The sequence below is a fragment of the Monopterus albus genome, unplaced genomic scaffold (genome assembly GCF_001952655.1).
Source record: "Monopterus albus unplaced genomic scaffold, M_albus_1.0 scaffold229.1, whole genome shotgun sequence".
Lineage (NCBI taxonomy): Eukaryota > Metazoa > Chordata > Actinopteri > Synbranchiformes > Synbranchidae > Monopterus > Monopterus albus.
The window spans coordinates 544,914-556,274 of NW_018128109.1; the positions used below are offsets into that span (position 1 = coordinate 544,914).

The 11,361-nt window shown below is 39.7% G+C and overlaps 1 protein-coding gene across 1 annotated transcript in view; it reads left to right on the top strand.

Annotated features, from left to right (window-relative positions):
• The first annotated feature begins 1,686 nt into the window (after positions 1-1,686).
• The window catches only part of pdgfd (platelet derived growth factor d), a 55,866-nt gene continuing 46,191 nt past the window's right edge, over positions 1,687-11,361 (top strand). The window contains exon 1 of the mRNA XM_020619986.1: positions 1,687-2,252. Within this exon, the coding sequence (XP_020475642.1) occupies positions 2,135-2,252 (118 nt within the window). The 5' untranslated portion in view covers positions 1,687-2,134. The remainder of the gene's footprint in view (positions 2,253-11,361) is intronic.

The window sequence follows — 11,361 nt, forward strand, 5'->3', positions numbered from 1 at the left end:
TCAAGACAATCTCACTATTGAACGATGTAGCCATTCAAAGTGTTGCACCCGCCAAGATAAGGGGCCACGTTTAATGTGACTGCAGCATGTTTGTGCCTCAGTGTTGCATGTGTTAATGTAGAATGTCATGTCTGCAGTAGGCGCTCAGCTTACACAGCTTTATCACAGGAACAAGGTAAATCCATTACAGCACTGTGGCTGCTGTGATGTCACATCATGAATTAATGACCGATTTTCTTCATTTGTAAAATTACTGCTCATGTTGAGGTCCAGATAGTGTTACAATTCCCTATTAGTACATTCTTGTCAGTTTATGTTTTTGTTGCATAAAAGATGATTCAAATGTGAATGTGTGTCAGTGTGCATGTGTGTAAGCATGCTGCACATGCCTGCCAGTGGTCTTTGCATTTACTTAACAATCCATCCAACCGGGTGTATACTGTACACCTTTGAAGCTCAGCAGGGTAGCCTAATAGCATTTAATTTGAATTAATTCCTCTCTCTATTAATAACATATATCATTCCCTAAATGGTTCTAAGTTTTAAAGGTGCTGCGTTACTCATTAGCCAGTTGCTGGATAATGGGAAGGCAATGTGTTTAGTCAGCAGAAAACTCAAGTTGGCAAGTTCATCCTTTAAACCCTTAGAAGTATATGTGATGCTAAGCATGGACAAGGAATGAAAGTGAAGAAGTGGTGCTGACAGTGAGTGTCTGATGAGGGAGGGAGTGAGAAAGTGACAAATGCTGAGAGAGGCAGTGAATAAACCCACTCCTGTGCCTTGAGGGAAATTAGTCTGGTCAGAAACAGATTTATAAACTCAGTGGAAATGTTGAAGCCACTGCTTTGTTTTGCTGCAAACACAGCATATAACATCTTGACATTTTACAACTGTGGATAAATCACACTGACATTTACTTACTAAAATTACTTCAAACATAATGCCTGCCTGATATGGTCTGCCTTTAGCTTACACAAAGCTGCCTATTGAGCGATTCCCAGCAAACCATGTCCCAGATTACTTATTCCTTAACAAGTGCAATCATGTAATCTGCCTTGTGATAGATGAGTTGTGACAGCTTATTTTAACCAGTGAACCGTTCTGACGGAAAGATCAGATGAAACAGGCACAAAAAGGCTGTCATTTATAGTCAATTTCATTTTTAAAATATCTAATATACTGTAATTATCACATTACACATAGAACAAACAACCTTAAGTTGTCTGACAAACAATGCATTTACACATGCAGTAAACAATAATTAGTAAGAAATATCCTCCCCTCTGTCAGTAAGAATCCAAGTGAACTGCTGTCAGCTGTTTCCCAAGCTCTCTGCCTACCACTGAGGAGCTCCTTCAAGAGACTTCCCTCTCTTGAGTTGGCTTCTGGTATGTTTCCTCTGCTGTTCCCGGCTGATGACCCACCCTGTACTGTCTACTCTGAGGGTTTCCTGCAGAAATGTTCCATTTTGGTGCATTTCCTAATTTCACTTTAAAAGAAAAAGTTTGACAACTAATATAAAGTATTACGATGACAGACAGACAGCTAAGTAAAAGGTACTGGAATGTAAAATCTTTTGACTAGACTTTATCTTCCCCTTCTCTGACCTCCCGTCCCAGCATCTCACTCACCTACACACCCATATTCCACAGACAGACACGCACACACATCGTGAGCGCGCACAACTCCGTTAGCAAAGTGGGACGCACTGACTTTCATGGCGCGGAAGCGTCAGACAAAAAGTGATAAACTATGCGGGACATTTCTCTGTGACTGAGCAGAATATTTTGGCTTCACAGAGATAAGAAGTTCGGCGCCTATAAGCTCATGTCTGACCGTGAACGCAGCTATAATATCCTCCACCTGCGCTGAGTTTTGCTCTCGGTGTATGCGGGGCTTAACTTTAGGAAGAAGGCAGATACACGGATGTTTGGGCACTTTGGCACAAGACGGGACATCGCGTGCGCCAGGCGTCGGGCACAGAAGTTAAGAAGTGGCTCTCATTTACGGTTAGAGAAGAGAAACAATGAAAGCTTGAGGCAGCTGGATGGAAAGTTAGTTTTGTTAGTTTGTTAAAAGGTGAAAGAAGCATTTACTAAGTTTTTTTTAAAGCGTGTAGCAGTTTGCTGACACCATGAGTGGACCGGTGCTTTTCCAGATGTGGATGGTTTTATTGTTGGGAACTACAAACTGGGTCGGAAGGGCTCAGCTCTCCGCCGCCAAAATGATGAGGGGCAACATCAGGAGAAACGGTGAGACGTCTTTACTATGTTATTGTTATTGTCGTTGCTGTGCTTGTTGCTTATATGTTTAGTGCATCTGTCTCTACTGCTGAAACTCCAACACTCAGCGGTGAATTCTTAGTGAGCATTCTTGTGGGAAGGTCTTTAGTTTTATCTTAAGTGGCGTTACTGGTGTGTGTAACTTGAACCTGTGGGTCTATCAGTTGTAAGGTTTAGCAATAAGGCAATTGGCTTTTTTCATGTATAGATAATTGAGTCCTTTCTCTTCTCTCTCAGCTGTAATATTGATTTGAGAGGATGAACTATACTAAGTCATATATTTAGATATTTCAATATCAAATATAACTTTTATCTTTTGCTATGCCTGATGGTCAGTGATGGCTTTGCAGATTTTGAGAAGCAAATAAGGAGCATGCATTCTCTGACAAGTGTGTGCTCATTGCCAGACTGGATCTTCTGTCATTGCTACAGTGCATCTCTCCTTGTCTGAAGCTAAAGTCTTCAGATTCCTTGAGCCTCTTGCCTATCTAACTTCCTGCAGGTGCACCATGCTTACTTTTCACTTGGCCCCAAGGCTAAAGTCACAGTGTTACAGTACCTTTGATTACACACACACACACACACACACACACACACACACACACACACACACACACACAGAGGCATTACACAGCTGCAGGGTTGCTTTTGGCAGGAAAACATGAAAATACCACTGTATTAGGTTCTAACCTGGACAACTGCCTCCAAGGCCTGTTTCACTTCACATGCCGGTATATGTGTCCTAACAGAAGAATAACATAGAAGGGTAGGTCATGACTGTATGTAGCCTACATTTTAGCTACATTTGCTCCACATATGGTACCTCTGAAAGTTTAAAGTTGAGATTATCTTTGTTGCTGCAGTTAGCTGTTCTAGAGGAACCACACTGCTGTGGATCTACTTAGCATATGGAGCCTAATCATTCTGACAAAACTTTGCATAGCATCCACACTCGTGGACTGCAGCCTGTCAGCTTTGAAACAGTTTGAGTCTTCTCCAGTCACATGTGTGTAGGTAAGGCTAGTATGCAACATCGGAATAGCCATCCCACAGAGTGACAGCCGAGCTGTAGCTGTACTGAGACAGAGCAGACAGGCAAGAAAAGCAAAGAGTGAAGACAAAGAAGTGGCTTCTTAATAATAATTAAAATAATAAGTTAATATTATTAAAAAACAACAGCTGCATAAATTGTTTAGTCAAGGCTCAGAATACCAGCAGGATAAAAAGCCTCTATTCTCTCACTGAATGGGAGAAGAAAAAGTATGTAAGACCACAATGCACCAATATGCTGTTACATTACTGTAGAAATAGGAGTTTTTATTACTTGTTCCAATAGTTTTTTTTATCTACATTTTAGGGTTCTAGAGAGTCTCCTCTTTATTTTTATGAGTACAGTATGTTGCTACGAATTCTTATTCAGTCTTGGTTCATGTTATACAGGGTGGGCCACGGAAAAGTACCTTGGAGCCCTAAGTACCTAGCTCCTAACACTGGAGGCAGGCTACTTTTCTGTGGCCCACCCTGTACTCTTCAGAGAAGGGATAGCCACAGCTGGATGTATTATGTTTTCAGGTTGTCCATCTGACCATATGATTTTTGTGAACATGATATGTCAGGAACACCTTGAGGGAATTTCTACAGATTTGGCACAAGTGTCGATTTGGACTCGAGGATGAACGGGTTAGCTTTTAGTAGTCAAAGGCCAAGGTCAGTGACCTCACTTCTGTCCCATATCCATGAATGTGACTGGTTGGTGGAGGCATACAACTGCAAATTATTAATTCTAGTTTAGTTTACACAGCATGTCAGTTTTTCTTTTGATTACATTTTTTTTTTTTGTCAAATAAAAAAAAAAAACCCTGACATGCTGTTGCAGATGTCCCTGAGCCGTCTACACTTGCCTGTCAAGTCAAAATAATCTAAAATTTGGGAATTCCCTGTAATGATTTTGGAAACAAGTTTCTGCCATTAGAGACGGGCCTGAAAACGTGCTTCTTTGTTGGCAGTAACTAAGTTGGAAGCTTGGCAGATTTATTCAGCTGTTGAACATTTTCAGTGTTTCAGTCACTCAAAAGAGTTCACTCGGTGAGAAAGTGGCTGCTGTTCACTGAGGATCCCCCTGACACAGCTATTAAAAGTCATCTTTATGTTCTGATTATTTCAACTCAGACTGACTTGATCAAAGTGAATTCGTTTGATGATCTTTACTAGCACAAAGACTATGGTGCACTGTGATATCTTCTACTGAGGCTGGTTGATGCTGAAGCTCTTTAATTTCCCTCATACACTCTTACAGTGACAGAAGTTATCCTAAGTGTGTTGCTGTGTTTAAGCATTTACAGTCAACTAGTGTGGAATACGAGAGCTTAGTTCTATTAATTGACTGTTGCTGATTAGATGCGTTTCTGTTCTTGAGTGACGGGCTCAGTAGCTTTCACTCACCCACGTTGTGACCATGCCCTTGGGTGAGTATGTGTATGCTCGGACGGAATGCTTTAGCTCACTTTGAGGAATTCCCCCCAAGGTTTTGTGTCTTGTGTTTGTTTGCATTTTGCTCATTCAGTTCGCCTGCCATTGATGTGTGCCTTTGTGTGCATTAAAGAGCTTTAAGGGTGCAGGATGAGGTGAGACAGGAAATGCATTTGTAGAAGAGGAAACACAAAAATACACATGTAAACACACACAAACAAAGTAAACACTACTCGGCCTTCCTGCTCCGAACAGCTTATCAAGTCTGCTGAAAAAAGCAGATGACCTAGATGCGACAAAACCTACTACACATACGTGTGCATATGTGCTTGGTATTACTCATATTGTGGGGAACAAAACCTATTTACACACTCACATTGTGGGGACCTGGCTTTGTCCCAGCCAGGTAAACCTGTGAATTTTAGAGTAAGAGTTAGACTTAGGCAAGTACTGATGGGCTGAAGGGCTAGTCTCCAGGAAAGGAATGCAAGTCAATGTAAAATCTCCACAAGGGATGAAAAATATCAAACTCAAAACTGTCAAGGGTTAACATTATGGCCTGTTTATTAATTTCCTTAATATAACCAATTATGGAACCTTGTGTCATAGCCTAAACTGCAATTTTTTGTTAAGTCAAAATCTCTTACAGATAGTGCTGACACCAGCGCCACAGTGGCTTTGTTTTCATCTACGCATGTTACGTTGCTATAGAAATGTGAACTTGTTGTGTGTGTTGCACACCTCTCTGAGCCTACAAAGGAATGTGTGAAATGCACCAAAGATCTAGGTGCATTGTTTTTTTTTTCAATTCTGTTGATTTTAAGATTCACTAAAGTTATATAATGATATTAATTTATATCATTATGTATTCACACTTGTACTATGCCTGTGTGATTAATTGAATTTTATTTTCAATTATGATGTTGGCTTCCAATATTTATGAAAACAAAATAAATGACAATTATTGGGGCACACTCTGCTTTGCAATGATGTTCTCGTTTTGTCTTGTGTTATAAATTTAGCGCACGAGCATATTATGTTCACATCAAGGAAAGTAAAACATTACTTGAGTTAACGCCTAAGCCTGTTTCTGTACATGCAATAAAACTTCAGTGACTGAAGTCAATGACATTTGTCAAACAACCCACTAAACAAGCATAAACTTGCAGAGACTCAGTCTGTCATCCACCAGCCAAACAAAACAAGAATGTATGCAGAAAAATACAGTGCTTGCCTCCAAAAATGGCACCTCCATCCCAACATTCAACACAGTGTGAGGTAGTCATAATCTCTATTGTTAACTTGAAGTAGCAAACCTTTAATGTTAATCTCAATTAGGTAGATGAACTACTTTCTTTTTCAGTAGAATTGTATTTTTAATGTACAAGAAAACTCCCTGTTACAATACACTTTTTTCCATTTCAGTACATGCACAGCTTTCAAAGTTAATGACTAAGAAAGTCACTTTCGGCTTTTCCCGTTTAGGGGTCGCTGCAGTGGTTCGTCACACTGACGACTTGCATGTTGACATTTGGCACGTGTTTTACGCTGAATGCCCTTCCTGACGCAACCCTGACTCAAACCTGGGCCGCAGTGGCGAGAGTGCTTAACCACTAGCCTACCAGGGACAGCTACTTTTCAAAGTTAATGACTAATCATATTAAATAATCATGATCAATACTGACCAAAATAATCATGATTATGGTTTCTGCCATAATCATACAGCCCTAACCTTCACACATATTAACATGCAGATGAACACACAGCGTAAAATAAGTTTGAAAAATTGAGATATTGCTTGTAAAGAATGGTCATGCTAGCAGTCAGCGTCATGGGTAAGCTTTTGAAGAAATAGACCACCAGACCCTTCATACATGCAACATTATGCTTCTGCCAAAAGCATTATTTTGTCAAACCATGCAACTCTGTGAAACCAAGAATATAATTTCTATTCCTCACAGTGGCAGAACCACAGTACGTTTTATAAAAGCTCCTGGCATATCTTTGATTCCTCCTGTTCTTTCATCCAATAGTTCTTCTCTTATCTGCTGCCTTCCTCGCTCAGTGCTCTTATCAGTCTAAGCCTTGCTGCATATCACTCCATCTCTCTAGATCCTCCTCTTTCAATCTCTCCCGTTCTCATTTCTGTCTTTATCTTCCCATCTTCCCCCATCTGTTTCAGCTCTTTTTAATCAAAAGCTTTTTCACCCTTTTGGCTCTGTGAGCAAACAATGTGGCTAACAGTGTCTCACACACAGACACACAAAACAAAGCTACCTGCAGATAGACAATATATTAAGTCAACCTTTGTGAACTGTCCTTTGTGGATACACCTAAAAGGTCTACTGTCATACTATTAAAAAGATGGGCACAGTTGAAAAATTTGCTTTTACAATGGTACTGGTTGATGTCAGGCAAGCTAACATGCAACTGCCTGGAGATTATGGCCATTCAAGGAATCCTTAAACTATCACTTAATACTTTATTTTGTAAGAAAAAAAAAGTCTTGAGTGAGTTTGGGAGATGCATATAAATCGAGTTGTTTCTGCACAGAGGTACTAGAACATATGCCCACCTGATTATTTGAGCATTAAGTCACATCTAAGATGATAATTCACCATTGTAACATTATAGATAAGTCAGAAAACAAGGAAAATCATGCCATGGGCTCGTTAGTTTAATATTTCTGTTTTTAAGGGGCTTGAATGACCACCATTTCATGCCATAGGCTGGCTGGCGGGACAGGCTCAGGTTACTGGGAAATGGAGTTCATTAAAGGGAGAACTGAACTGAGGTCCCGAGAGAAGAGGTGGCTGTAACTATTACACATCATCTTACATTTTTTTTGTACAAGTTAAAAGTTGAGAGAGGTGAGAGTAATTCAGAAACACAGTTAATGATGTGCTACGACTGCCAAAGAGTCTAGTAAATAACAGTGACGTAGAACGTGTACCACCTTGCTGCAAAGCAATCATGGGAACTGTAGTTTTTCCAGTCCTACAAAATAAATGATGTGCTGTGGTGGTTGGTGGCTTTTCTTACAGTATTCAAAATAATCCAGAAGAACATGCTTAGTTTTATTACAATAGAATAAATGCAAAATGAGAGATTGCACAGAGTCTCCAAAGATAGTGGAACAAAGGCTCTCTATAGGTTCTGTAAGTTTTTATGTCACTGTATTAAACACAGGGGTGACAGCAGGGAGGAGTGTACCTCAGGGTATTGGAATTAATGAGTCACACTCAGGACACCCAACACAGAACTGCTCCCCACCCACCCGCCCAGGCCGACACCCGCAAACACAATTACAGGATCTCCCTTTCCAGGGAATCCCCCCAATAAAACTTGTCATCTCACATGAAAATGCAGATTTTGCATGAGCCAAAGTTACCCCACCCCTAGATGCAGGCAGACAGTCTTTTCCTCTCATGCACTGAGGAAATAGGGTGGTGACCATTTGGACAGTCTGACAGGAGAAGTAGTATGATTCCATGTGCAACAAAGGAATAGCAAAGAGTGTAATGATGTCTTTGAAATTGTGCAGAGCTGGTTCTTATATGTGGTGGTGATCAGATTTTAGAAGGAGAGGGCAGCAGGAGAAAAATATAAGCTCAGAAGTGAGCTTAGAAGAATCAGAGGACACAGAGAATGAGGATTAAAAATATCATTTTAGCACTGGTATCAGGAAAAAAACCTAAATGATACCCAGCCCTACTTTTCTGTCCCATAGTAAGACCAATGTTGCTCTCGTCAACAGGATTTCTAGGTCCAGTACGAGGTAGCTTCAGTCATATAAGGTTATCCATTCTGAATTACCATAGTCAGTAAAGTGACATAATGTAAAATGATGTAAGCTACAGTATGTAGGTGTATGGGATCGTTTCCTTAAATTAACATATAACTGTATGTGGTGTACATCTCTCTGATGGATAATAACTGTGACTTTCCAAATTGGCGAATTCAACACAGCATGATGACAACTTCACATTCTCTATAACAAAACGGCACATTCATTTTTCCTAAATAACTCATAAGAAGAAGAAAATGTATTTTATTGTCATTGTAATATTGTGACACGTACAACAAAATTTTGTTTGGAGCCGAGGGCCCCGGGCCACTGTGTGGATATGTGCCACCATCACGGGCAACTTAGGGGTTCAGTGTCTTGCTAAATATATCTTAACTTCCTACAGAGCCAGACTAGCTGCTTCCTCATTTTCAGTCCTTACGTAATAGTTTCATATTTAACACACAGATATGAGAAGAGCATCACTATAACCACCTAGCACTCAACAAGAAAGAAAATGAGTGCATTTCCCCAAAATCTGAAGTATTCCTTTAACAAAGCTACTTGTGTGCAATATTACTGAATTTGCTGACTTTGTGACTCCTCTGTATGTACTCACATTACACAGACTTTCTTTATCTGACAGATTTTGAGTTACTATCGTATTAACACAAACTGGTGTTAAGTTGTGCTGAATAGTATATCTCCACTGATGTGTATCATCTTCCTTTGGCTATAATCAGTCAATAAGTCCTTATTCGTCTACTCTTTAGACTCATTGAAGTGCAGGCCTGAAAGTGAGAGGGAGACAGATGTTTAGTCTTTGTAGAGTGTAGTTTGTCTCGTACTGTAGCTGTGTGGATAACAGAGGAGAGAGAGGTAGAGAGTGCATGGAAAGAGATGCAAGGAGCAATGAAGAAAGTACTTTGGCCAGTGGATGAAAGATGAGATGAGGAAATGAAGAACATTAAGAGAATAAAGATGTCAGAGAAGGAAATGAGAAATGCTGATGGCAGAGAGCTAAGAGGAGAGAGGGGGAAATGAACTTACAGATCTGAAAAAGTGGGAGAATAAACAAGTTAGAACTGAAGGAGAGATTAGAGGTTCAGTGGGGTAAAGCACAGAAGAAATTATGAGAGCAATGGTGTTGTCTTCCACTGCACGGGCTTCACAAAAACAGCTGACAAGCAGTTGTACACAGACCCAGTGAAAAAGTCAAAAGAAAATTAGACAAACTGAAATAGAGAGCAACGGATATGATAAAGAGCAGGGCAGGGGTGTGCTGAATAAGCAGTGAAAGTACAAAAACAATCATGATTGAGGAATAAGAAGGGAGCACAGAAAGAAAGCAAATCAGAGAGCAAGGGGGTTTGTGAAGGGATAATAGTGAGAGAAATGCCAATGAATAAGAATGAAGGATAATAAGGGGAGAAAAATAGAGTGCACAACTTAAAAAAAATAAAAGGATGGAGATTAACTGGGTAGTGAGCTTCTCCCACAGTATTAACTCAGTTTCAGTCCTTGACAAACAAAGAGACAACAGTAAATGCATGAGAAAACTGCTGATCTGTTAGTGTGAGTGTGTTGCAGATATAGAACAAGACAGAGAGAGGGGTGGTGTTTGTGTAGGAACTGTGTGTATGTGTGTGTACAAAACTAAGTGCAGCGACATCCTATAATGTACAGCCGACGTCTGTATTAAATGTATGTAACACCTGGAAGTTCACCTTAAACTTTTTAAACTGTAAAGATGCATATATCTACACAGAGCACACCAACTGTATAAATTTACCTTCCTTTATTTTTCCAAGAAAACAAAAATCACTCAGCTGTAAAAGAAATTTTCAGTTCAAATATGGCTTATAATGTATTTGTCAGTCAAAATTCTACATGCACAAATTTAACAGACTTGCTGCATATTAACCAAAAAAATTGGCTCCTGGATCTGAAACAGAAAAATGAGTGACATATTGGAGAAAAAAAAAGCAACACGGTGTCTTAATAAGCTCTTGGACCACTACGAGCTGCAGCTTCTATTAAAATACCACATTAATATTTAGCCCCCATATGTGTTGTGTATAACAATGCCACCGTAGTTTCAGTTGGTGTGTTAATTAACAGCATACCCTCTCCGACAAGGTGTTAGATTAAAACAGACTCTTCCTCTGAGAAATTCTGAGGGGAATTAAAAGAGTGCAGCTATTTGGCATGTATTTGTATTAAAGTTTGATAATAATAACAGGTCTGTATCAGTGTGGCAGACAGTGTTATTTTCCAGCCTACACAAACTAAACATGCATGTCTACTTAGACAGATTGATGACAACCTCAACCCACTACAGGTTTTTCTTCTTTATGAGGCTCTGAAGTCTTCATCTGGTGATGCTTGTCTATCTGCCCACGGAAATGTATATGTATGCAGCATAAGAATACTCACCCTGTGGGGGCTGCGGCTTTAAAACTGCTCCATGTCCACAGACAAAGCATTCAACAACTACTGTTGGACTCTAGCTGTGCAACGGAAATGAAGCAAAGTAGTGCTGAAATAATACTGTAGTTAATTGACTAAAACTTTGATTGATTTGATTTGATTTATTCTTTCAAGCATGTAAAGACACTTGATATGTCAACACATAATTTTACACATATCCAACAAATGCTAATCCAATATCAATTTACTTATACCTAGTACATGCTTGAATGGAGTAGGAAGAAGTCAGACTTATCCAGTCCTACCCCATGACATCATCTTACCATCATTGGTTTGCAAGCAGTATCTCTACATAAATAATTCTCTTCTACACCACACAAGTAATATACTAAA